At 36.5% G+C, this 24,138-nt stretch overlaps 1 protein-coding gene across 13 annotated transcripts in view; it reads right to left on the bottom strand.

The window, feature by feature from the left end:
* Positions 1 to 24,138, bottom strand: part of HERC1 (HECT and RLD domain containing E3 ubiquitin protein ligase family member 1) — a 210,876-nt gene that overhangs the window by 145,646 nt on the left and 41,092 nt on the right. For all 13 annotated transcript variants that reach the window (XM_024735254.1, XM_024735265.1, XM_024735262.1 and 10 more), the window contains exons 2-8: positions 21,867 to 22,822; positions 15,628 to 15,723; positions 5,916 to 6,110; positions 4,790 to 5,101; positions 2,087 to 2,183; positions 1,362 to 1,505; positions 138 to 265 (exon numbers count right to left, since the gene is read on the bottom strand). In XM_024735254.1, coding sequence (XP_024591022.1) covers positions 138 to 265; positions 1,362 to 1,505; positions 2,087 to 2,183; positions 4,790 to 5,101; positions 5,916 to 6,110; positions 15,628 to 15,723; positions 21,867 to 22,796 — 1,902 coding nt within the window. In that variant the 5' untranslated portion in view covers positions 22,797 to 22,822. The remainder of the gene's footprint in view (positions 1 to 137; positions 266 to 1,361; positions 1,506 to 2,086; positions 2,184 to 4,789; positions 5,102 to 5,915; positions 6,111 to 15,627; positions 15,724 to 21,866; positions 22,823 to 24,138) is intronic.

The following is a 24,138-nucleotide window of genomic DNA, read 5'->3' as shown; positions in this document are numbered from 1 at the left end:
AGGAGAAAATATTTAATTTCAGTAGATTAACTTTAAAATGTATTTTTTAACTTCAAAATTTAAATACAATTATCACTTTTTAGTCATCTGGTCCTCTGAAATACTCTAAACCTTTTATGCTCATCCCTTAGTCCTACCTGCCCTGTTGATGTCAAAGCAAGTGAAGACTGACTTCCAGCACAAACTTTCCGAATGAACATTCCTTGTAAAGCTTCAATAACTTTAGGTTTATACACTCTGTTGGTATCACCATGGCCAAGTTTGCCTATAAAAACAAACATATTCAAGTTAAACAATATACTTGTTTCAAAGAAATGCTATTCTTTTCTTAGTATTAATGTTGATAAATATCATTAATATTTCCATCACTAACCTGACAGATTGTCCGCATTTTAGAAAGCTCTAAGTTTCTAATAGCAGAGGATGTTAACAAATGAATCATTTTATTACAAGAAAGAAACCAATAAACAATAGTTTTCTGAATTTTTATTTCAAGCAATTAAAACCACTTTAAGAGAGATATGGAAAATTAATTTGCTGTCTTTCTCTCCTTTAATGGTCATACTTCTAACTTCAAATTTACTGATATAATAAACAGGTCCTTATACAAGAATGTGTATGCATATAATGATTTTAAATTTTTTTTAAAAGACTCAATAATTCACCAAATAGAGAACTTGGCAAATCACCAAAGAAGAAAAACAAATGGCCAACAACCTCACTAAGGACGAAATACAGATTAAATACCATTTTCACTAGTGAAACTATTTTTTAAATTATCTTAATTTTAATGGCCAGTATTGTTGAGGGATATGGGGAAATGAGCATTCTCGCATCACTGGTAGGAGTGACTGAAGTAAAAAAAGATTTAGTCATTCACTGTATTGTTTTTAATACTGAAAAAAATTGGAAACCATCTAGATATTCAACAATAATAAATTTCTTTGTAAGTTTTGCTACAATCATATGAAAGAATACTTTGTGCCACTGAAAAGAAAAATGTAGAGCCATGTTTCTTGACATAGAAAGATATTCATAAGATACTGTTAGATAAAAACAAACAAGTTATAAGACAGTAACTATGGTATATATAGGTCTGCTTCGGTTTTTTAAAACATCTATGTAGAAATATATGTACATATTTATATAAATGCATATATATTTACCTCCCAAAATTTTAACAATGCTTAGAGCAAATTTTTCTTAAATTTTTTAAGAAAAATTTATTTAAATTTTAAAAGTTTCTGCTCACCTATATACATTTGAGTTTTTCTACAATAGCCTTGTATAACTGAAAAATAAATTTTTTTAAAAGTCAAGGAAAAAAGGCCAAAGCTATCAATAAATAAATTTTTACATACCATTGTCTCCTCCTCCAAAAGACCATACAGTTCTCCCATCTTTAGATAAAGCAATAGTATGTGAACTGCCACAAGAAACCTCTCCTACATTGCTAATGTCTTTTACTAACGTTGGAATGTTACGGCTATTACTGTCACCGTGACCTTGGATAAAACACACAAAACAACAAAGAAATAATGTTAGCTCTTTTTCTTTAGGCCATTACTTCACAGGTAGAATAAACATTACAAGTTATTAACAGAATTGAGGAATTTTTTAAGTGCAATTAAATATGAAAAACAGAATCATTTCTAATATCTTCTCATCTAATCTTCTAGGCTGCTCCCAACATGAGATACCCAGTCCCTTCACTGAATCAGTAGAACATTCTATTATGCTCCTCTCACAGCACTTATCTAATGCTGTCTAGTATCGTTAACGCTGACTTGTTTTCACTACCTCCTAGATAACACACTTCAGGATCACTTTAGGATGATATCTTTCTTATCCCTGAAATCCTATAGTGCCTGCTCAAAGTAGTAAATACTTGCTAGATTTAATTACATCTTAAATTTCAGCACGAGAATCTAGGTACTCTCTATATAAAATTATCTTCCTCTGAGCTTAAAACTAACAATAATAAATGACAGTCTTTGGCCTATTAAATTTAGTCTCACCACTTCTCAGTAACCATCATCATTTCTATTTTTCTGTGATACTAACTTCAATTTTCAAAAAATCTTACCTAATCTTCCAAAGTCTCCTTCACCCCATGTGTATAATTCACCATCCTCCGTGACAGCAGCACTATGTCTGTATCCAGCTGACACACAAACAACTACCTGTATTGCACACAAAGTGAATTTGATGAACACAAGATACTAAAATATAGAGTTCACATTTGATCCTATACAGAGAGACTTCAGAGATACCGATATTCACAACTCATCCAGAAGTGCCATATACAGTTGTGGAGGTTTTGCCCAGGACAAGGCTGCCTGCATAAAGGATCAAGAAAGTGCTGAAATACAGCCTAAGCTCTGTTGGCCAAGCCACAAACTCTGACTTCTACCCAGAGAGGACAACTTTTCTTAATTCACACAGAGACTGTAAAGGCTAGCAGCACTCTCTCGCCCACTCCTCCCTGCCCCAAATACATCAATCTAATCACCTGCAAACAATACTATATCACCAATCAACTCTTTACTCAAAGAGTTGGATGGGGCTGAACACTCATGGAACAAAGAAAAATTTTAAAATATAACATTAACACAAAACCTCCAGTCCTGGCTAATCAAGAAAAATTCATTACATAATAGGGTTAACTCTCAAAAACACACTATTACCAATGAAGAAAGATCTAAGATATAAGCTTATATCAATTAAACTCCTAATAGTATCTCTTTACCCTCAAATAGCTACACAGTTTATGGGCAGAATCAGGGAAATAAGGGTATATGGCAGCATAATTTGGGGATCAGTTATACCTTTTAACACTGATCAAAATCACTAACTGCTGAAAAAAAGATAACAGAAAAAATATCCATACTAATAACTCCACATTTTTTAATCTTCAAAAATTAGAACTCACTTTAGAAAATTCAAACTTTAGATTCAATTAAAAATACTTTAAGTACAGATTGTTCTTTAAGCAAAACATTCAAGGATTCACTTACGAATAACAATTTAAAAGGTTAGCAACAGACTAGGTATCAGGTAGACTTAAGGTCTTCCATATTTAAACATTTATTCGCATAATTACAGAAGACTAAAATCATGAAATTTTGTGTCTCAATAAAAATACTGACTAGGGTTTCCCTGGTGGCGCAGTGGTAGAGAGTCCCCCTGCCAATGCAGGGGACACGGGTTCGTGCCCCGGTCCAGGAAGATCCCACATGCCGCGGAGCGGCTGGGCCCGTGAGCCATGGCCGCTGAGCCTGCGCGTCTGGAGCCTGTGCTCCGCAACGGGAGAGGCCACAACAGTGAAAGGCCCATGTACAGAAAAATAAATAAATAAATAAAATAAAAAATAAAAAATACTGAGCACCTACTACATTTTAAATAATATGCTAAGAACCTCTGAAATTTTTATCTGTAAATTATTAATTTACTTTTTGGGAATTTTTCCTTCATGATATTCATACTAAGTTATTTTTACTGGCAATGTTTCCATTATAAAATGAAACATTAAAAGAATATAAATAAGGAATTCTCTGGAGGTTCAGTGGTTAGGACTCAGTGCTTTCATAGCAGTGGCTCAAGTTCACCGGGCCACCGCTATGGTCGTGCAAGCTGTGCGGTGCGGCCAATAAAAACAAACAAACAAAATAATATATACACACACACACACACACACACACATATATGTATGTGTATGTGTATATATATATATATATATATATATATGTAAAGAAAATTTTAAACAATGGGAATTAAGAAAAAAGGTGCTAGAAAAACTAAAAAAATACAACTTTAAAGAGTATTTATCTGAAGTTCCTTAGAGTCCCATATTCAACATCTTATCAAGGACCCCCTGATGTTAAGTGGAATGTTCCAAGGCTCACTGCTTTGAGGCTGATGTCTAAGTTAAACATTTAAAGTTATAATAAAGTAAAATTCATTTGAGAGCCAACTTTGTCAGACAAACTCCCATGAAGGAAGTGTCCCACTTTTAATTCTGGTATAAAATAAAATTTTTAATTTAAAGACTTTTATATAAGAAAACATTCATAGAAAGAAAGGACTCTTAAAATGGAGGAACCCACAAAACTGCATATAATTTTAAGTTAGGAAAATGGCTTCATTTCTTTAAGAAAAGGTAAAATAGAAATAAAAAGAGGAGATCTAGCTTCAGTTTCTAATGGTACCATTTATTTGTGTGTGACCTTGGCCAAGTTACTTAACCACTTTAAATGTCTTATTTAAGTTTTTGTTAAAATGCCACCTACTCCAAGAGAACCCTCTGACCTCATTATCTAATATCACACCCAGCCAAAGTTAGTATCTATTACATTACTCAATTTTTTTACTATTATTTGAAATTATTTTATGTGTTTGCTTACTTATCATCTCTAGCCCACAGATTAAAGCTCCATGAGAGTAAGAATCTTGTCTGTTTTGTTCACTGCCATATGTCTAATGCCTAAAACACTGCCTGGCATTTGGAAGGTACTAAATAAATATTTGTTAAATGGATGATTCTCAGTTTCCTATCTGTGAAATGAAAATAATAAATACTTTAACAAGGCTGTTATAATAATTAAAATTAAATAATGTACGTGAAAGTGTGTTGTAAACCATCAAGCAGATATACAAAAATAAGCCAGAAGAGTTGGGAGGGTGGGCTACTTCAGAAAGAATAAATCAAAATCTGAAAGATACTGTCAATTATAGCAATCATAGTACCAGTGCATCTAATTATTTTTAAATCCAAAAAGAAGGCACATACCTTTCCCTGCAGAGGGCCCTGAATAAGCTTGGGATATTTCTGTGTTGAACTATTTCCATGTCCCAGTTTCCCATAATCACCATCTCCCCAGCTGAAGACTTCTCCTTCTGTAGTGAAAGCTAAAGTATGACCATCAGATCCTTTAGAAGATGAGACCTTTTTAATGGACCTGTGAGGCTCAAATGTTAACTTTTTTAAAGTAGACTGATTATTAGAATCTCCAAGGCCCAGTCTCCCATAGCTGCCTTTACCACAAGCTCTGACAGAGCCATCCATAGAAATGACAAAAGTGCAGTATTGTCCAGCTTCAATCTATAAGCAAACAAACAGAATCACAGATATAAAATGCTTCTGTGAAAATCAAAGTATAATATTTAAGTTGATTTTACCAAAGAGGCTCAAAGGATATCTTTTAAAGCAGAATATGAATATCCATAGAGATTAAGAAGTAAACAGAAAATTAAGAAAACTGTTCAAGGCCTATTCATGTTGACTTTACTGTTGAACTCAAATTAATGTATATTTTATCTTTTCAGGTTATCTATCCAGTCATGGTTCAATGAAATAACAAAGAAAAATGTTTAGCCTACTCTTATATAATTGGTGAAGGGCAGGAAGGAAAATTTTCCTGTAATTCCTTAGGGTCCATCATAACAAGAACCATGTAATATATATTCTAAATTCATTTGAGAAAAACATATGTTTTAAAGAAAATAATAAAACAAAGTTCCATTTTGACTAAAAGTTAGCTACAAATGTAAAAAAAGTGATCATAATAAGAAAATGAAATGTCAATATGGCAAAGGGAAAATTTTAATTTTTACTTAGTCTTATTTACCATTTGTGTTGAATATAAGGGTAAGTCTGATGCCATTCATAATTCTTTTTAAAACTCCAGATGCAAATTTAACTTTTTAAAACTTGGATACACTATTAGGGAAATGAGGGACTTAAAATATTTTTTCTATGAAAATGAAAAAACTGATGCAGTATAGTATAGAAACAATATAGATAAGAAACAAGCAAGAACATTCACTCATTAAAACAAAAAACAAAAAAAAACACTCAACATTATTTAAAGCAAACCCTGTCATGTACCAATTTGTAAGGTATGCAGAGAACTCACAGTCTGCGCATCAGAGAAACTAGGAGCCAGTTTGGGTTGTAATATTTTCTCCTGTGTGCCTTCTACCAACTGATGGCTGCTATTGCTCCCCCAAACATAAACCTCACAGGTTTCTGAAACAATAGGAGCATCACCAGTCTGAATGCTATCTGGGCTAGCACATGTTCTTGAGTAATCAGAAGCCATTCTGCAAACCTATTAAAATAAGAAACATGCAATAAAGAGTCAAGACATTCTTAGTACAGATATTTTCATAAATATTCTCTGAAATTATTGTTGACTTTCCTTCTTCGAAAACTATCTCAACTGCTCAAATAACCTAAGAGCAACACATCCAATCTTAAACACAGATGGCTAGACTATTTACTCCTGCAGAATAAATCACTAAAAGATACCAACAAAGGTGGCAAAAATGAGGAGGGGGAGACACACAATCAAGCCTTTATTAACTAAATATTTTATTAACGCATATAATAGCATTATAGAAGAACAAAGTAGAAAAAAACCTACCTTTGATAATCCCATCACCTTAATACAATATATGCAAAACCTACCTTTGATAATCCCATCACCTTAATACAATATATGCAAAACCTACCTTTGATAATCCCATCACCTTAATACAATATATGCAAAACCTACCTTTGATAATCCCATCACCTTAATACAATATATGCTATCTTTTTTTATATATGTCCTTCCAGAGTTTTGCATATACACGCTCTTTACCACAGTTATCACAGTGGATATATAAGTGATGATACAGAAGGGCCATGAAGAATTTTCTCTATGTCTACTTAATCTTCGTAATTGAGCCAACAATATTCCATCTAATGTAAAAATCACAATTTGCTTAAGCATTTTCCTTTAAGAGGACACTGAGATTCTTTCTACTTATTTGTTATATGAGCCATTTTTAAGAATATAGTTGTGGCTACTTCATTGTTTTGTTTTTGTGTGAAGGAAAATAATCAATGCTATTTGGCTGCACTGAAGTGTGTTCCCGGCTGGCTTCGTGGGGGGTGTTCCATTGATTCGCCCTGGGCACTGGCTCACTCCCTGCCGCCTAGGCGGCCTCCTCCTCCTCCTCCTCCTCCTGTTGCTACATTTTTAATTACTTCACTTGGTAGAGAACCTCAGACATGGGACTACTATATGCAAAAAGTGACAACAATCTTCTGATTCCTGAAACATACTATACCAAATTGCTTTCAAAACTGGTGTTACAATATTATTTCATCACCAGCAATGTATAAAATGAGGGCGGTCTTAAAAACAATAAAGGTCCAGAGCAATTCAACACTCACACACATACCTATACGTATCTGTATATGTATATAGATATATAAAAAATCATGGCTTATTTACCATTTGTGTTGAATATGATGCTAAAGTCTATTGCCATTCATAATGCTTTATAAAAATCCAGACTTCTCTCCTCCTCCCCTCTCCTCAAAACCCTGCCAAAAGCACAGGACCCAGGGTTGTCATCACAGTTGCCCTAACCAATGAATACGGCTATGTGAGAGTACCAGTCTCACTGCACCCATACCAATAACTATTATGCTTTAAATTTTTTTTGAAAAGTAAAGTGGGAGAAAAGAGGATGTATTCTTTTAACTTCACACTTCCTTATTATCAACAGAATTGAAGTTTTTCCATCCATTTGCTTATAACTAACTTCTGCCCATTTATTTATTAGGGTTTAATGGATTTTTTACTGACTTTGTATGAATCCCATACAATAAAGATATTATCTCTGACTACAGCTGTTGTCAATTTGTTGTCTGCCTTTTAGGGGTTGGTTTTGTTTTTGTTTTTCTCTGAACCAAGTAAAACAATAAAAGAAGAATCTTCAAAAGTCAATATATTATATTGCCAGACCACGAAATGGGAAGGGATAGAGTAATCTCAGTCAGAATTTTAAATAGTACCCAAAACAATAGAATATATGTGTCAGACAAATAATTTTCAGTGAACATGAGGAGAGTTTTGAGGATATACAAAATATGCATAAGTAAAGGCTGCCAGTCCCTAATAAGAGATCTGAAATTCTGCTGCTGACAAAAGGAGGATGATGGGCCCAAGTAGGTTAGAATTTTTTATCTAAAGATCTATTACAGTAGTCCCCCTTTATTCGCGGTTTCACTTTCTGTGGTTTCAGTTACTGGCAGTGAACCGTCAACTGAAAATATTAAATGGAAAATTCCAGAAATAAACAATTCGTAAGTTTTAAACTGCATACTGTTCTGAGTATCATCCCTTTGTCCAGCATAGCCACACTATATAAGCTAGCCACCCGGTAGTCACTTAGTAGCCATCTGGTTATCAGCTCATCTGCCACAGTATCTCAGTGCTTGTGTTCAAGTAACCCTTATTTTACTTAAAAATGGGCCCTAAGTGCAAGAGTTGTGATGCTGGCAATCTGGATATTCTCCTACTGTACCTAATTTATAAATTAAGCTTTATCATAGGTATGTATGTATAGGAAATAACATGGTATATGTAGGGTTTGGTACTATTCATCGTTTCAGGCATCCAGTGGGGGTCTTGGAATGTATTCCCCATATTTAAGAAGGGACTACTGCTCTATAATAAGACTTAAAAAAATAATAGCCCTCCTTCCCTGACCCCCACGAAAAAGAGAGAAGAGAGGAGAAGGGGAGGGGCAGGGAAGGGGAAGGGGAGAGGAGGGGAGGAGAGGAGAAGGGGAAGCAAAGGCGGGAGAGGAGAGGGCGTAAAAAAAATCTGTTCACAAGACCTAGAAATGTGTTTTTTAAAAACAACTGGAGGAGGGGCTTCCCTGATGGCGCAGTGGTTAAGAATCCACCTGCCAATGCAGAGGACACGGGTTCAAGCCCTGGTCCAGGAAGATCCCACATGCTGCAGAGCAACTAAGCCCACATGCCACAACTACTGAGCCTGCGCTCTAGAGCCCGCATGCCACAACTACTGAAGCCCGTGCATCTATAGCCTGTGCTCCGCAACAAGAGAAGCCATCGTAATGAGAAGCACGCGTACCACAACAAAGAGTAGCCCACGCTTGCCACAACTAAAGAAAGCCCATGCACAGCAACAGAGACCCAATGCGGCCAAAAAAACCAAACAAACAAATAAACAACTGGGGGGGGGCACGTAGAATTCTGGAAAAGATGACAATAGCAGCAGCAATGTAGTTTTCTAAACATGGAATCATTACACAAAACAAATAGAAGGCTAAACTCCAAATTTGTACTTAATATTCACAATAAAACTAGACAAACATAGCTCCGGTAACTCCAAAATATAAGCAGGTGCAGACAAACCACTACCAAATACAGAATCTGCATGGGAATAATATCTGTGCAGGAGGAAGCCAAAGAGTGTCTGACAGACCTCAGAATAAGAAAACCCCAAAACAACCAATCAGGTACTCACCAGAAAGAACAGTGAGCCAATCTAAGGACAGCAGCTGCAACTGGGAAGAGTTTGCCCTCTCTGATAGCACGTAAGTACAAAGGTCCCATGATGAGAAGTTTGAAAACAGCTAGAGCAGTCTAGCTCTTGCAAATTCTTGAAACTGAAAAGCCAGTACTCCCTTCCAGGACAGAGCCCTCATACTGAGCAGAAACTACTGGGAGCAGAATAAAAGTTAAGCAGAATGAGGACAACAGAAAGGAAAGAGAAAAAGTTAATATAAAAGGGGGGGAGGGGAATACGCTTGAAACCACCATGTTTTTTCTAACGTTACACAAAAACAATAGAGAAAGGGAGTCTATGGATTTAGAAAAGCCATCCTGAATGCCATCCCATTCTAAAAATTCAGAAAAACGAATTTTTCATAAAAATAAGCAACAGAAAAGTATGAAGGTCAAATTCCATATGAAGTTGTTATAAGGGGAAAAAAAGGAAAAGAGGCAGAATAACATCCGTACAATAAAAAAATGACAGATGAGAAATGCCCACAAAACAGATCAAACTAACCTATTTCAAAGCAAGGTAAAGGGATTAATAAAATGAAACACGACTTGAAAGAAAAACACAAAACTAAAAGAGAAGCATTCAAAAATGAGGTGACAGACTCAAAAAAAGAATTAGAAATAAGAGAAAAAAATCATTTCAGAAATGAGGGGTAAAGTATAAGAAATCCAAGAGTAAATAAATACAGAAGATAATACCTTATGAGCAACAAAAGATAAAAAGGAAAAAGCTGTTTAGAAATAAAAAAAGAAATGAAAATTATATAAAAAGTATTCAAAAAAAAAGAAGTATTCAAAAAAAAGTGACAATTACTAAGTTAATTGTTAAAAATCCAACATATATCCAAGACTGAACCAGGAAGAAACAGAAAATATAGAGACAAATCACAAGCACTGAAATTGAGACTGTGATTAAAAATCTTCCAACAAATAAAAGCCCAGGACCAGATGGCTTCACAGGTGAATGCTATCAAACATTTAGAGAAGAGCTAACACTTATCCTTCCCAAACTCTTCCAAAATACAGCAGAGGGAGGAACACTCCCAAATTCATTCTATGAGGCCACCATCACGCTGATACCAAAACCAGACAAAGATGTCACAAAGAAAGAAAACTACAGGCCAACATCACTGATGAACATAGATGCAAAGATCCTCAACAAAATACTAGCAAACAGAATCCAACAGCACATTAAAAGGATCATACACCATGATCAAGTGGGGTTTATTCCAGGAATGCAAGGATTCTTCAATATACGCAAATCAATCAACGTGATAAACCATATTAACAAATTGAAGGAGAAAAGCCATATGATCATCTCAATAGATCCAGAGAAAGCTTTGACAAAATTCAACAGCCATTTATGATAAAAACCCTGCAGAAAGTAGGCATAGAGGGAACGTGCCTTAAAATAAAGGTCATATATGACAAACCCACAGCCAACATCATCCTCAATGGTGAAAAACTGAAAGCATTTCCACTAACATCAGGAACAAGACACGGTTGCCCACTCTCACCACTCTTATTCAACATAGTTTTGGAAGTTTTAGCCACAGCAATCAGAGAAGAAAAGGAAATAAAAGGAATCCAAATCGGAAAAGAAGAAGTAAAGCTGTCACTGTTTGCAGATGACATGATACTATACATAGAGAATCCTAAAGATGCTACCTGAAAAATATTAGAGGTAATCAACGAATTTGGTAAAGTAGCAGGATACAAAAGTAATGCAGAGAAATCTCTTACATTCCTATACACTAATGATGAAAACTCTGAAAGTGAAATTAAGGAAACACTCCCATTTACCACTGCAACAAAAAGAATAAAATACCTAGGAATAAACCTACCTAAGGAGACAAAAAACCTGTATGCAGACAGAAGACCTATAAGACACTGATGAAAGAAATTAAAGATGATACAAATAGATGGAGAGATATACCATGTTCTTGGATGGGAAGAATCAACATTGTGAAAATGACTCTACTACCCAAAGCAATCTACAGATTCAATGCAATCCCTATCAAACTACCACTGGCATTTTTCACAGAACTAGAACAAAAAATTTCGCAATTTGTATGGAAACACAAAAGACCCCGAATAGCCAAAGCAATCTTGAGAACGAAAAAAGGAGCTGGAGGAATAAGGCTCCCTGACTTTAGACTATATTACAAAGCAACAGTAATCAAGACAGTATGGTACTGGCACAAAAACAGAAAGATAGATCAATGGAACAGGATAGAAAGCCCAGAGATAAATCCATGTACATATGGGCACCTTATCTTTGATAAAGAAGGCAAGAATATACAATGGAGAAAAGACAGCCTCTTCAGTAAGTGGTGCTGGGAAAACTGGACAGCTACATGTAAAAGAATGAAATTAGAAAATAAAAATAAACTCAAAATGGATTAAAGACCTAAATGTAAGGTCAGACACTACAAAACTCTTAAAGGAAAACATAGGCAGAACACTCTATGACATATATCACAGCAAGATGTTTTTTGACCCACCTCTTCAATAGAATATTACTCGGCCATAAAAAGAAATGAAATTGAGTTATCTGTAGTGGGGTGGATGGACCTAGAGTCTGTCATACAGAGTGAAGTAAGTCAGAAAGAGAAAAATAAATCCCATATGCTTATATATATGGAATCTAAAAATAAAAAATGGTTCTGAAGAACAGAGGGGCAGGACAGGAAGAAAGACGGAGACGTAGAGAATGGACTTGAGGACACAGGGAGGGGGAAGGGTAAGCTGGGACGAAGTGAGAGAGTAGCATGGACTTATATATACTACCAAATGTAAAACAGATAGCTAATGGGAAGCAGCCGCATAGCACAGAGAGATCAGCTCAGTGCTTTGTGACCACCTAGAGAGGTGGGATAGGGAAGGTGGGAGGGAGATGCAAGAGGGAGGAGATATGGGGATATGTGTATACGTATAGCTGATTCACTTTGTTATAAAGCAGAAACTAACACACCATTGCAAAGCAATTATACTCCATAAAGATGTTAAAAAAAATCCAACATAAAAACAATAGTGGTCCTAGATGAGAACCAAATAAAAAGAGTAAAAATGATACTAAAAACAATAATTTACGGAAACTTCCCTGAAATAAAAAAGATTTGAAACTACATATTAAAATCCTCACATCTCTGAGAACATCGACCCAGAATACATAACATCAAGATGTATTCTAGTAAAATTACTGCCAGAAGAAAATGAATGAATATACTTAAGAAGTAGAAGAAAAGAAAATGTGAGCCAAAGATTTTATCTTCTCAAAACTGACTTTCAAGTATAAAGTGCACAGCAATTAAAATGTAAGAACTAAGAGAATCTTTTTTGTGAGTATTTATTGAGGATTCTACTAGAGAATAAGCTTCAGACAAACAAAAAGAATAGAGAGCCACTGACAGAAACTGGCAGTGAGCATTAAATATGTAGTTACTTGTACAACTCATACTAAACAAGGGTTAAAAGGCAGAGAGTAAATATGTTCTGAGTATGCAGATATAATACAACTACAAAAAATGGGGAAAGCATATGTAGAAAGTTAATATTTTTAGTAATCATACAGTGGTAGTGTTTGTCTTATTTTAGGATTGCTGTGTGTGTGTGTGTGTGTGTGTGTGTGTATGTGTACTGTGTGATTAAAATAAATAATTACGGGATATTCTAATTCTATATCCCTGTATCCTTCAGAATCAGCATTCTTAGTTGGAAGGATATATAAATGTAATATAGAAAAGCAGAAATTCTATAGCCCTGATTTTGAAAGTATCAGTATCAACTCATGAGGTATATTAGCTTTAAATACGCATGCATGTGTGCACACACACACATTTCCTAGCTCTGGCTACTGTAAGACCCCAGAAAAATAATACCGACTTAGTAGTGATGAGCACCCTGATTGTGGTCCTGAAATAATATTTTCCACTTAAAAAAAAACAGGGTTTATGGAGAAAGAGCTAGCTGGTTGCAGATCCAGATCAAGAAATGTATGAGTCCAGAAACAATCTGATGGGTCAGATAGCAAGGAAGCTATCAAAGATTACTAGGCCTATGTCAAAAGAACTTGGGAACCACACTGAAAGAGCCTACTACCCTGAAAGACTGTTGGCCAAAGATAAAACAAATGAGCTTCACTACAGATAATAATTCAACAAAGTAAAATTTGAATCGGTTTAAATCTACAAGTTCATAACAATACTTTTCAAGTGAAACCAATTGGTCAAGTTTGGAGCATGACAGTAGATCAGTTCATTAAACTGGAAACTAGTAAATAAAAATCAGTGTTAAAAATTTTTTTAAAAATCAAGTGGAGAGAATCAAGCACTTATTCTGCTCTTCCTGTCTAAACTGTGGCAGGGTAACCAAACTGTCAATAAGGGAATCATCTCTTTATGAAAACATTCCAATTAATAAATGAAAGAGGAATGATATAATTAGATTATCACCATTTTGCAACCAAGCACCAATGAATTAATAGATCTGATCATTAAGAATCAAGGGCTGCTAATACTACAAAAAGACAGACAACCAGATGGAAGATCACAACACCATGTTTAGCCTTGCCAAAGGGATCAAACCTGAAACTGATCAAGTCTCTAGATTCACCTGTCAGTATGCAGGAAATACATAGGAACTGCATTATGAGTAATCAATCAGCAAACTCCAGATGGTAGGAAATTATACAGCCTTAAAAGTCCAAGTTCCTGAACAAATACACTAAAGGAAAAGAAAAACAATGGAGGGGGAACCTACAGATTAAGAGATTTAAAAGATATATATAGGACTTCCCTGGTGGCGCAGTGGTTAAGAATCTGCCAGTCAATGCAGGGGACGTGGGTTCAAGGCCTGGTCTGGGCAGATCCCACATACCGCAGAGTAACTAAGCCCGTGATCCGCAACTACTGAGCCTGCGCTCTAGAGCTCGCAAGCCACAACTACTGAGCCCATGTGCCACAACTACTGAAGCCCGTGCGCCTAGAGCCTGTGCTCCACAACAAGAGAAGCCACCACAATGAGAGCCCGTGCACCACAACAAAGAGTAGCCCCCGCTCGCCGCAACTAGAGAAAGCCTGTGCGCCACAACGAAGACCCAACGCAGCCAAAAAAAAAAGTTTTAATTAAAAATATATATATACTAAAAAGATATATATAGATTGTTTTAATAGGGAAGACTGAACTATAGTGTCTAGGGACGCACACAACTATAAAGAAATGCAACAAAGTGACTACACTTGAAGTCAGGATAGTGGCTACTTACGGAAGGAGGAAAGGGATAATGACCAGGACATGAAAGGGTTTCTCGGGTTGCTAGTAAAGTTTTATTTCTTTCCTGGGCACAGATTAAAAGGACATTTGTTTTAAAATAATTCATTAAGGAACACATTTGTATGTCTTTTTGTATCTGTTTTAGTAATACATTTTTAAATTAAAAAATGCACATATGGCAGGGGGAAGGGTAAGCGTTTGTTTTACAGCAGAAACTAACACAACAATGTAAAGCAATTATACTCCAATAATGATGTTTAAAAAAAATAATGCACATGATACAAAGTCCAAAATGAATAAAAGGGTGTGCATTGAAAACTATGCCTCCTTCCCACACCTGATGCGAGACACCCCGGCTCCACTTTCTAGAGGCAACCAATCACGGATGCCACTTTCTTTTGCATCCTTTCCAGAGACTGAACGGATTTTTTTTTTTTTTTTTTTTGCAGTACACAGGCCTCTCAATGTTGCGGCCTCTCCCGTTGCGGAGCACAGGCTCCAGACGCGCAGGCTCAGCGGCCATGGCCCACGGGCCCAGCCGCTCCGCGGCATGTGGGGTCTTCCCGGACCGGGGCACAAACCCGCATCCCCTGCATCGGCAGGCAGACACTCAACCACTGCGCCACCAGGGAAGCCCTGAATGGATTATTTTTAAGGGATAAATACATGCTGTAGCATTTTAAGACAAAGTAATTTTTATTGATTGATTTTTATTGGAATATAGTTGATTTACAATGTTGTGTTACTTTCAGGTGTACAGCAAAGTGAATCTGTTATACATATACATATATCCACTCATTTTGAGATTCTTTTCCCATAAAGGCCATTACAGAGTACTGAGTAGAGTCTCTTGTGCTATACAGTACGTCCTTATTAGTTATCTATTTTATATCTAGTAGTATGTATACGTCAATCACAATCTTCCAGTTTATCCCTTGACAAAGTAATTTTTCACCATAAAAGCCATGATTATTACGTACCTCTTCAAAAAGACATAAAGCTGCCTCATAGAGTGAGCACAAGCCATCGGATGTTCTGGGTGGTTCCCTCCACTGACTCCGATCAGCAGATGAACCCTATAATTAAGACATTGTGGGATACAGTTAGGGAAGGAGAGAGACATGTATTAAAATCACTTAAATAGTCCACAAAAACATCTGAGGAACTGTTTACATAATTATGTGCATTAAAATCAAATCCTAACATTAGGTCATGAAACCAATTTTATGTGTAAGTGTTACAAAAGACATGGCTATAGAGTGAAGCAGTAAATTAAGTACCAATCCCTCACTTATTACATTAGCGATTTGTTCTAAGTGTCACAAGGTTTGACCTAAAAACACTCAAGGAGGCAGGATTTTGCCAACTACACACTCTTTAGGTGACCAATATCCAATAAATGGGGTCCCAGCAAATATTCTACTCCCCTGGGGCTGTCTTGTCCACTTGCTCCAAGAATACAGTAGAAAGCAGCCAGCTTAAGTGATGATCCTTACCAGAGCAGCAGTAAGTCTGTTCCTCCCTGCTTAGTTTCAGCACAACAAAGGTCCCACAAGTCAGTTCATGTAGCTACCTGACTATATTAGCAACAAAATATCTTTTTCCTAGCACAGCTGAGGAATCATAGATCCTCTCTGTGACTAACTGCCTACTCTCCACAATAGGGCCCAATGGCTATGACCAGAAATCATTCTTTCATTGAAAACTGATAAATGAGTGAACTTGACCTCCGCTGTTCCCTCAAGTTCCCATATCCTTATCACAAATGTCAAGTTCTTTCTCTGATTTATCCATCCTCTAGTTGTAAAATTTTCATCTGTGGCTTTATTTCAAAGACGATTATATTGTAAAAATATTTAGATTCTAGATGATCACCGGGCAAACATACCACAGAAAAGTATATCCTCTACTGTGGAACGGAGGTTGGCCTAGATGCTCTGTAAGATCCCATCCAACTCTAAGATTATATGATTTTATCAATTCAGACTATTTTAATTAACGTGGTTCCTAAGTAATGAATGAAATGAATATGTTGGCTATTTAATTTATTGCTGGGTCATCAGGTGCTAAGCTACTGCTACCAAATCAATTTTTCTTTTTTATTGCTTAGGTGGTGCTTCTCGAATTTTAATGTGGACATAAGTTATCTGGAAATTTTGTTAAAATGCAGATTCCAATTCAGTAAATATAGGTGGGGGCCTGAGATTCTGTATTTCTAACAAGTTCTCAGGTGATGCCAATGCTGCTGTCTGAGGCTCACACTTCAAGTAGTAAGGCTTTCTCACACTTCAAGTAGTAAGGCTTTCGAGAGCCACTTGCAGGTCTTGGAGTCATATGAGAAGCTGAGTGTTCAAAATTATCTAGTTCCTAGACACACAAGGTGTGGCTATACCAGCAAATACTTTGAGGCACAGCCTCTCCAAATTCCATAATTAGCTGTGTAGCACTTCTGGGAGAAACACAATTGTAATCTGTGGCTCCGTTATTTAAAGGCCACCTCTACTGATCACCAAACCAAAAGCAGATAAGAAACAACAGCAGCTTGCCATACCTTTCTAGGAGCTGGCACCAGGCCGGTAATAATTCCTTTTTATGCCTTTCTACAGTATGAAGGAAAATGCTGAAAATAACATAAGGTTTTCAGTGAGAGATCTGAGTTTAAATCCATGTTCCATCACTTACTGGCAACGTGACTTAAGGGTAAGTTTGCTTATCCTTAGACAGGAATAATTCCTCTATTATTTAGGGCTGTTGGGAAGAATAACTGAAATTATGCATAAAACATGCTTAGCACAGTTCTTAATACATAGTACGAACTCAAAACTGGCATCAGTAATTATGATTTTGTATGATGTACATGGAGAAAGTAGAGGAAACGCAGGGAGTCTTTAATAAACTCCTGCTAACTTTAAAAATACCAAACCAATTTTTTAAAAAATCCTTCAAACACTGTCTGCAGTAACTGTCACTGACTTCTGTTCTCCCCAAAAAGTCAATAGTTAAGGGTAAGACTAATCCAGCCCCAGTAAATTAGGATTAAAGATATCTTAAAAACCCATTCTGTATAGAATTCTTAATGTGTTTTGTAAATATACTGCACAATAGAAAAAGAGGCCTATACCTAGGCATTTTTAAAGAAATTACATTCTGGAAATGTGTAACTTCATACACTGCTAATATACCACAGGAAGTTCAAAGGTCCAAAGATAAATGGGAAATTAAAATAACATAAATGTGTGGTTTCACAGGTCTTCATTGAATTACCTTTCTCTTATTTACCTACCATCAAAAATAATGCAATACCTTTTCGTTTTTTTCACATCTGTCTTTTTAAGAAAATCAGACAAGAACATTAAGACTTGATGGAGTACACTTCCTTACATTCTTGCTATCTGATTTTACTCTGCTTAAAATTGCTTCAGTGACTCCCCACTGCCTACAGAATCAAGCTCAAAACCCCATAGCATGGGATACCTGGCCCTGCCCACGTTGGCCGCCTCAGCTCATCCCATTCCAGCCCCAGCACCCAGGAGCCTACTCTCCCACACCTCAGTCACTTTGAGAATACTAATCCTCTCACCTGAAAACTTCTTCAGCTCCCTCACTCACACACCTCGTGTCTGCAAGCAAACTCTTCTTACTTTTCAACTAAGCTTAGGCATCCTTCATTTTCTGCCCCTTCCCTTCTAGCCCTCCTCCTCCTGTATCTCATCACCACCTCCCTGTGCAGACCTCTACTACAGCCCAGCATCATTAATATGAAATGTCTGTGCATCTCTCTCTCCTTACACTGTGAGCTGGCTAACGGCATGGACGCTACAAAGCTTATTCATCATTTTAACCCATAGCCTAACAGTATCTGGCACACAGTAAACACCTAGTGGCATCAAAGGCCAAAGGTGTTTTTCTTGGTGTTTACTCTTTTAGAATTCAGGGATGTACAGTGACATTATTTCCCTACTCTTTATTTAAATGTAAGTTAATGAGTATCTTGCATGCTTGCACTCAAACAGAATTACTATGTGCATGGGTAGAGGAGGTTAAGAATCACACATGTAAATACAATTTAAGGATTGAACTCATTTTTGTTAGGCCTTCTACCGGGTACTCAATTGATGGTTATGCGTCTCTCCCTCTAACTTCTAGCTTGGGGATACAGTCTGTCCCAGCTGTTCTTGAGCAGAGAATCTTAAGACAGGGAAGATAAGGTCAGGATGGGATTCTTCCCCAGAATATATCCAGAATTCTGAGGAAAGCTATCCAGGGCACCCTCATCCCAAGAGAAAGCTACAATGTAGGGTATAGCCTAGGAAGGTAAGGAGGGAGGCGGAGGCCCCTTCTGCCTAGGTGTATTTGACATTTTGTCCAGAAATGAAAGAGGCCAAGTGGAGAGAAAATTGGAAATCCAGCAATAAAATAAGTTTATTATATTTTATATCTACTTTAAGGTAGGCCTTCATGGGAAAAAAAAATAAGTCAATTTAACATAAACAGGGTAAAGCCTGCATACAGCTGTCAGAAAAAATGTGGGCTTTGCAGACAGACTATGGGTTGTAAGAATTAGTTAACACAGTGCCTGGCCCATCAGTGCTTAATCAGGAGTATACATAATACTTTCAGTTCTTTTGCCAAATAGATGTGTAAATTTAGGATAATTGCCACAGTTTCTTCATCCTTAAGATAAGGATAAATAATATCTACCTTACAGATTAACATGATAATTGAATAAGACACTGCTTATAAAAAGCACCTGAGGGGCTTCCCTGGTGGCGCAGTGGTTGAGAGTCCGCCTGCCGATGCAGGGGACACGGGTTTGTGCCCTGGAGAGGCCACAACAGTGAGAGGCCCCCACGCCCCAAAAAAAAAAAAAAAAAAAAAAAAAAGCACCTGGTAGGTAGTAGGCACTCAACGAAGGTTAGAGCTCTTCCTCCCTTATTCCAGGTACTGGGAAGCAGTAAGTAGAATCCAAAAAATGAATGGGATGGTTTACTATAGGTTAATTAAGTGAATATTAAAACATATTATATAGGTAGTAGATATATTTACTGTAAAGATTTCTTAAGGTTATAGAGCCAACTTAAACTTACAGCCAAATATGCATACAAACCAATTTACAACATGCTAAAAGACAATGGGCTAAACAGATACTGAGAAAAGCAATTTAGTTTCTTGGGGCACCCTCTTCCCACTAAGGAGCAATATTGCAGGATAAGGCCTTTGAGGGTAAGGTGGGGAAGAGGCTTCTGACTCAGGGTATTTAGCATTTTGATTAAAAAGGAAACACACCATGGGCAAGCGTACGATCATATAAGTAGACTGCACAATAATTAACATGTTTTCTTTGTAACAAAGGCAATGCAAAATAAACAGACTGTAAAATGAAGAATTAAGTAACTCCTCACAGAAATATTAACATGTGACCATGAATAGATACATTATTTTAGGTCATCAAATGGCATCACATATTTGAAAACGGTATAAATTTAGAGAATGTTACCAGAAAGTATTAAGAATTGGAAAATAAAATGAGAAAAACACATATGCAAGTGAATAAGTTTAAATATTGAATAAGAAACCACAAGAGGCCTAATTGCCTTTCATAGCTGTTACTTCAAACCTTTCTTACTTAGATCATTGCTTAGATCTCTGGCTCTAGATTCCTACTTCAGGTAAAGATCATACGGCCCTTGTCAACATTCCAGATTCTGAACAAAGCACCACATGCTTTTCTAGTCTAAATTTTATTTAACATTAAGGAATTCAAATTTTCATAGATCTAATGATCTAAAATTTCCAAGTACTTGCTTACAATAAGATTATTTGTAATAAAATGACCCAATATTTACCATTCAGTTCACAAGTAGAAAATGTAAGCTAGGTGAAAATTTAAATGCCCTGGTCTGAAAATAAATTCAACATAATTGTTTTTTATGAAACATTCCTGTCAATCCAACAGCTTTCCACATTTTTGCGGGGGAGGGGGAGTCATGAAACATACATACATAATTTACAAGTGGCATTTTTAATTATTTAAACTATAAATTTGTTAATTGATATTTGGTAATAAAGAATATCAAAAACGCTGATCAATGTAACTCAATTGAAATTATATCAACTTATAAGTGTTTCAATCTTTATATTCCAAATTTGTATTCTTTTTTAAATTTAATTTTATTTATTTTTTTTAAACAGTAGGTTCTTGTAAGTTATCCATTTTATACATATGTCAATCCCAATCTCCCAGTTCATTGCACCACCACCAGCCCTCTACTTTCCCCCCCTGGCGTCCATACATTTGTTCTCTACATCTGTGTCTCTATTTCTGCCCTGCAAACCAGTTCATCTGTTATTTCAAACTTTTATTCTTGGTTTTCACAAAAGCATTAAATTTCAATCTCAGAAATTCTTGAAATTGATCATACTGCACTATATTTTACTGTTTATTCTTTAATATGGTATCTAAAGTTAGTCCTTTTATGATAGTCAAGCAATTAAAGTTCCTTCATGAACAAGACATTCATTACAGATCTAGTAATCAGTTCATTACTCCCCTCCATTCAGGTCTCTGCTCAAATGTCCCAATTCAGAGACTCCCCTGATCACATTAACTAAAATACCACACCTTTCCCCTCCCCAATCTCTGCTTGAACCCATCATTTTGTATTCCCTTTCCCTCCCTTATTTTAATTCTTAGAACTTAACACTACCTAAAATTTATATTTATTGTCTGATTCCCCTACGAGGCTGTTAGCTCCAAGAAACTCTGTTTTTCTCTGCTGTATCCTTAGGGCCTAGAATAATACTTAGTACATAGTAAATGTTTAATAAAAATGGAGAAGGACGAAATTAGAGATTTTTTTCAAAAGGTCTCCACACTTACTAGCCAAGGCCCCTCATTTTACTTTTGAGTTTACTAAAACACAGAGAAGTTAGATGAATTTCCCAAGTTCACAGAGGAAGCCATAAAACTTAAACTACAATCCTAACTCCTGATCCAGTGGTCTTAACACTATACAACTAACCTGTCCTTGAATTACATATTCACATCAACACATATAAAAGTTTCTTTACTCAAAGTATATAAATTATTTAACTAACCTAACAATCACCAGTAGAATTCTCAAATCATTTGCTATTACTATCAATTCATTAAAAGTTGGGTTGACATTTCCCAAAATTGTTAGATAAGAATTTTAAAGTTGAGATTTATCATACGTACCAAAGAACGTCTCATCTGCATTAATATAGTCATAAAGCAGTCAAAGCTGATCATCCCTTCCTGGCTTGATAGTAGTTTGCTTTTCTCCATGGAATTTACAACTGCTGAAGCCCCTAAGGCCATTTCTATCCATTCAAGGAGATACCGCAAAGAACCTCGCTGAGCAGCTAAACCAAGCAGCAACTCAGAAGCTAATCTACGACCTAAAGTGTCTGCTCCAGAATTGGGAATAGTTACTCCTTTAAGAAATGTTGTTACTTGCGATAAGCAATCCAAGCCCATAGGTGGAATCTTGCTTTCATTTGCTAAAGATAATGGTGGCAAAGAGCTCACGACTTCAATTGCAGTATGAATAACGTCATTGCAAAGACTGAGACCAGGTCCCGACACAGGCATCATCCAACTTTGTCTCAGAAGTGCAAATAATAAACTTAGACCAGTTCGAACACCCATTTCTATAAGTGCATCAGTGCTTGACCGGGGACGTTCACTAACAGAATGGACATCTGCCGAACCAGAGCTGCTCTCCGGAGAATGCTGCTGCTGTTTCACTTTGCCTTTATCATGGTATTTATTAGAAAGTGCATAGAAGACACGCTGGAGTACAAGCAATCGTTTTCGAAGTGCCCCAGCAAATGGGGAATCTGAACATACCATCTTCGCTAGTGCTAGTTGACTGCTAAGAAGGGCATCCAAATAGTGGTCCTGTTCATCACTTGAAAGAGACTCACGTTCAAAGTCTGGCAACTGGGGTCCTTTGAGGCACAAAACTTGTTGGGGCAAAGGTACTACTTCCTTATTGCTGACCAGTTTAGAATATAGAACAGCAACCCCCTCTCTTGTAGCAATAGATTCACTGTCCTCTGTAATCCAGGAGCTGTTGAGGTGTTCAAGCCATTTCAGTTTCACTGGTGGAACCATAGTTGCCATTTTGATTTACTCTTCAGCCATTAGTTCTATAAAGGGAGAAAGAAAAAGGAGTCAAGTTTCTGAACTTCCATCATATATTACAATTAGTGGTTTCAAACTGGTGAAACACAAAGTCTGGACTTCAGTTAACAGTAACATACCAATGTTAGTACTTTAGCTTCAATAAATGTACCATGGTTATTTAAGACATTAATATTAGGGAGCAATGGGTTGCAGGGCATACGGGAACTCTGTACTATCTTTGCAACTTTTACATAGTCTAAAATTATCCCAAAATAAAAAGTTTATTTTAAAAATTAGTGATTTATGTAACTTTTCTCTTCAGGTTCTGGTCCCACTGTCAGTATTAACAGTGGGTTCTACATGATGATGGACCCCAAATTTGTATCTCCAGGCTTCTCCTCTGAATTCCAAACTCATATATGTAATTGTCCACTTGACCTCTCCACACCTCATAGGCATCTCAAACTTTATATTCAAAACTGAATTCCTAATCCAACATTTCCACCACACCCACCCAAACCTGTTCCTCCTGCAGAACTCCTCACTTCAATAAATGGCAACTGTATCCTTCTATTTCCTTTGGCTAAAAACCTTGGGAGTCATCATTGACTCCTCCCTCTCTTACACTCCAAATTCAATTAGTCAACTCTACTCTCAAAATATAGCCAGAATCCAAACAGTTCTCACACCCCCCCATTGCTGAAACCCTGGTCTAAGCCATCATCTCTTGGATCACTGAAGAAGCTTTCTTACTGGTCTCCCTGACTGTACTGAGGAGCTGCAGTGACTCCAAAAGGGCAGGAATGTTTCTGTATATTTTGTTTACTGCTGTATTCTGGCACACAGTAAGTGCTCAGTAAGTATTTGCTGACAAAAAGTACTTAAAAACTAAGTTTGCTGGGATAAAATATTCACAAGACATATATCGTGCAAAGGACTATCATCCAAGATACATTAAGAACTCCTACAACTCAATAATAAAAAGACAACGTAATTTTTTAAATGGTCAGAAAAGTTGTGAACAAAACTTCACCAAAGATATGGCAATGGCTAATAAGCACAAAAAAAAGTGCTCAACATCATTATTCATCAGAAAAATGCCAATTAAAAACACAAAGAGATACTAATGCACACCCAGAAGGATTAAAATTAGTAAGGCTGACAATACCAAATGTTAAGCAAGGATGCAGGGCAACCAGAACTCTCACAAACCATTTGTGGAAATGTAAAATTGAACAGCCACCTTAGAAAGACATCTGGTAGCTTCTTATAAAACTAAATATAGGGCTTCCCTGGTGGCGCAGTGGTTGGGAGTCCACCTGCCGATGCAGGGGACACG

Source organism: Neophocaena asiaeorientalis, unplaced genomic scaffold (assembly GCF_003031525.2).
Source record: "Neophocaena asiaeorientalis asiaeorientalis breed wild unplaced genomic scaffold, Neophocaena_asiaeorientalis_V1.1 scaffold264, whole genome shotgun sequence".
Lineage (NCBI taxonomy): Eukaryota > Metazoa > Chordata > Mammalia > Artiodactyla > Phocoenidae > Neophocaena > Neophocaena asiaeorientalis.
Note: the sequence above shows the minus strand (reverse complement) of the source record. Positions and strands in the feature narration are given on the sequence as shown.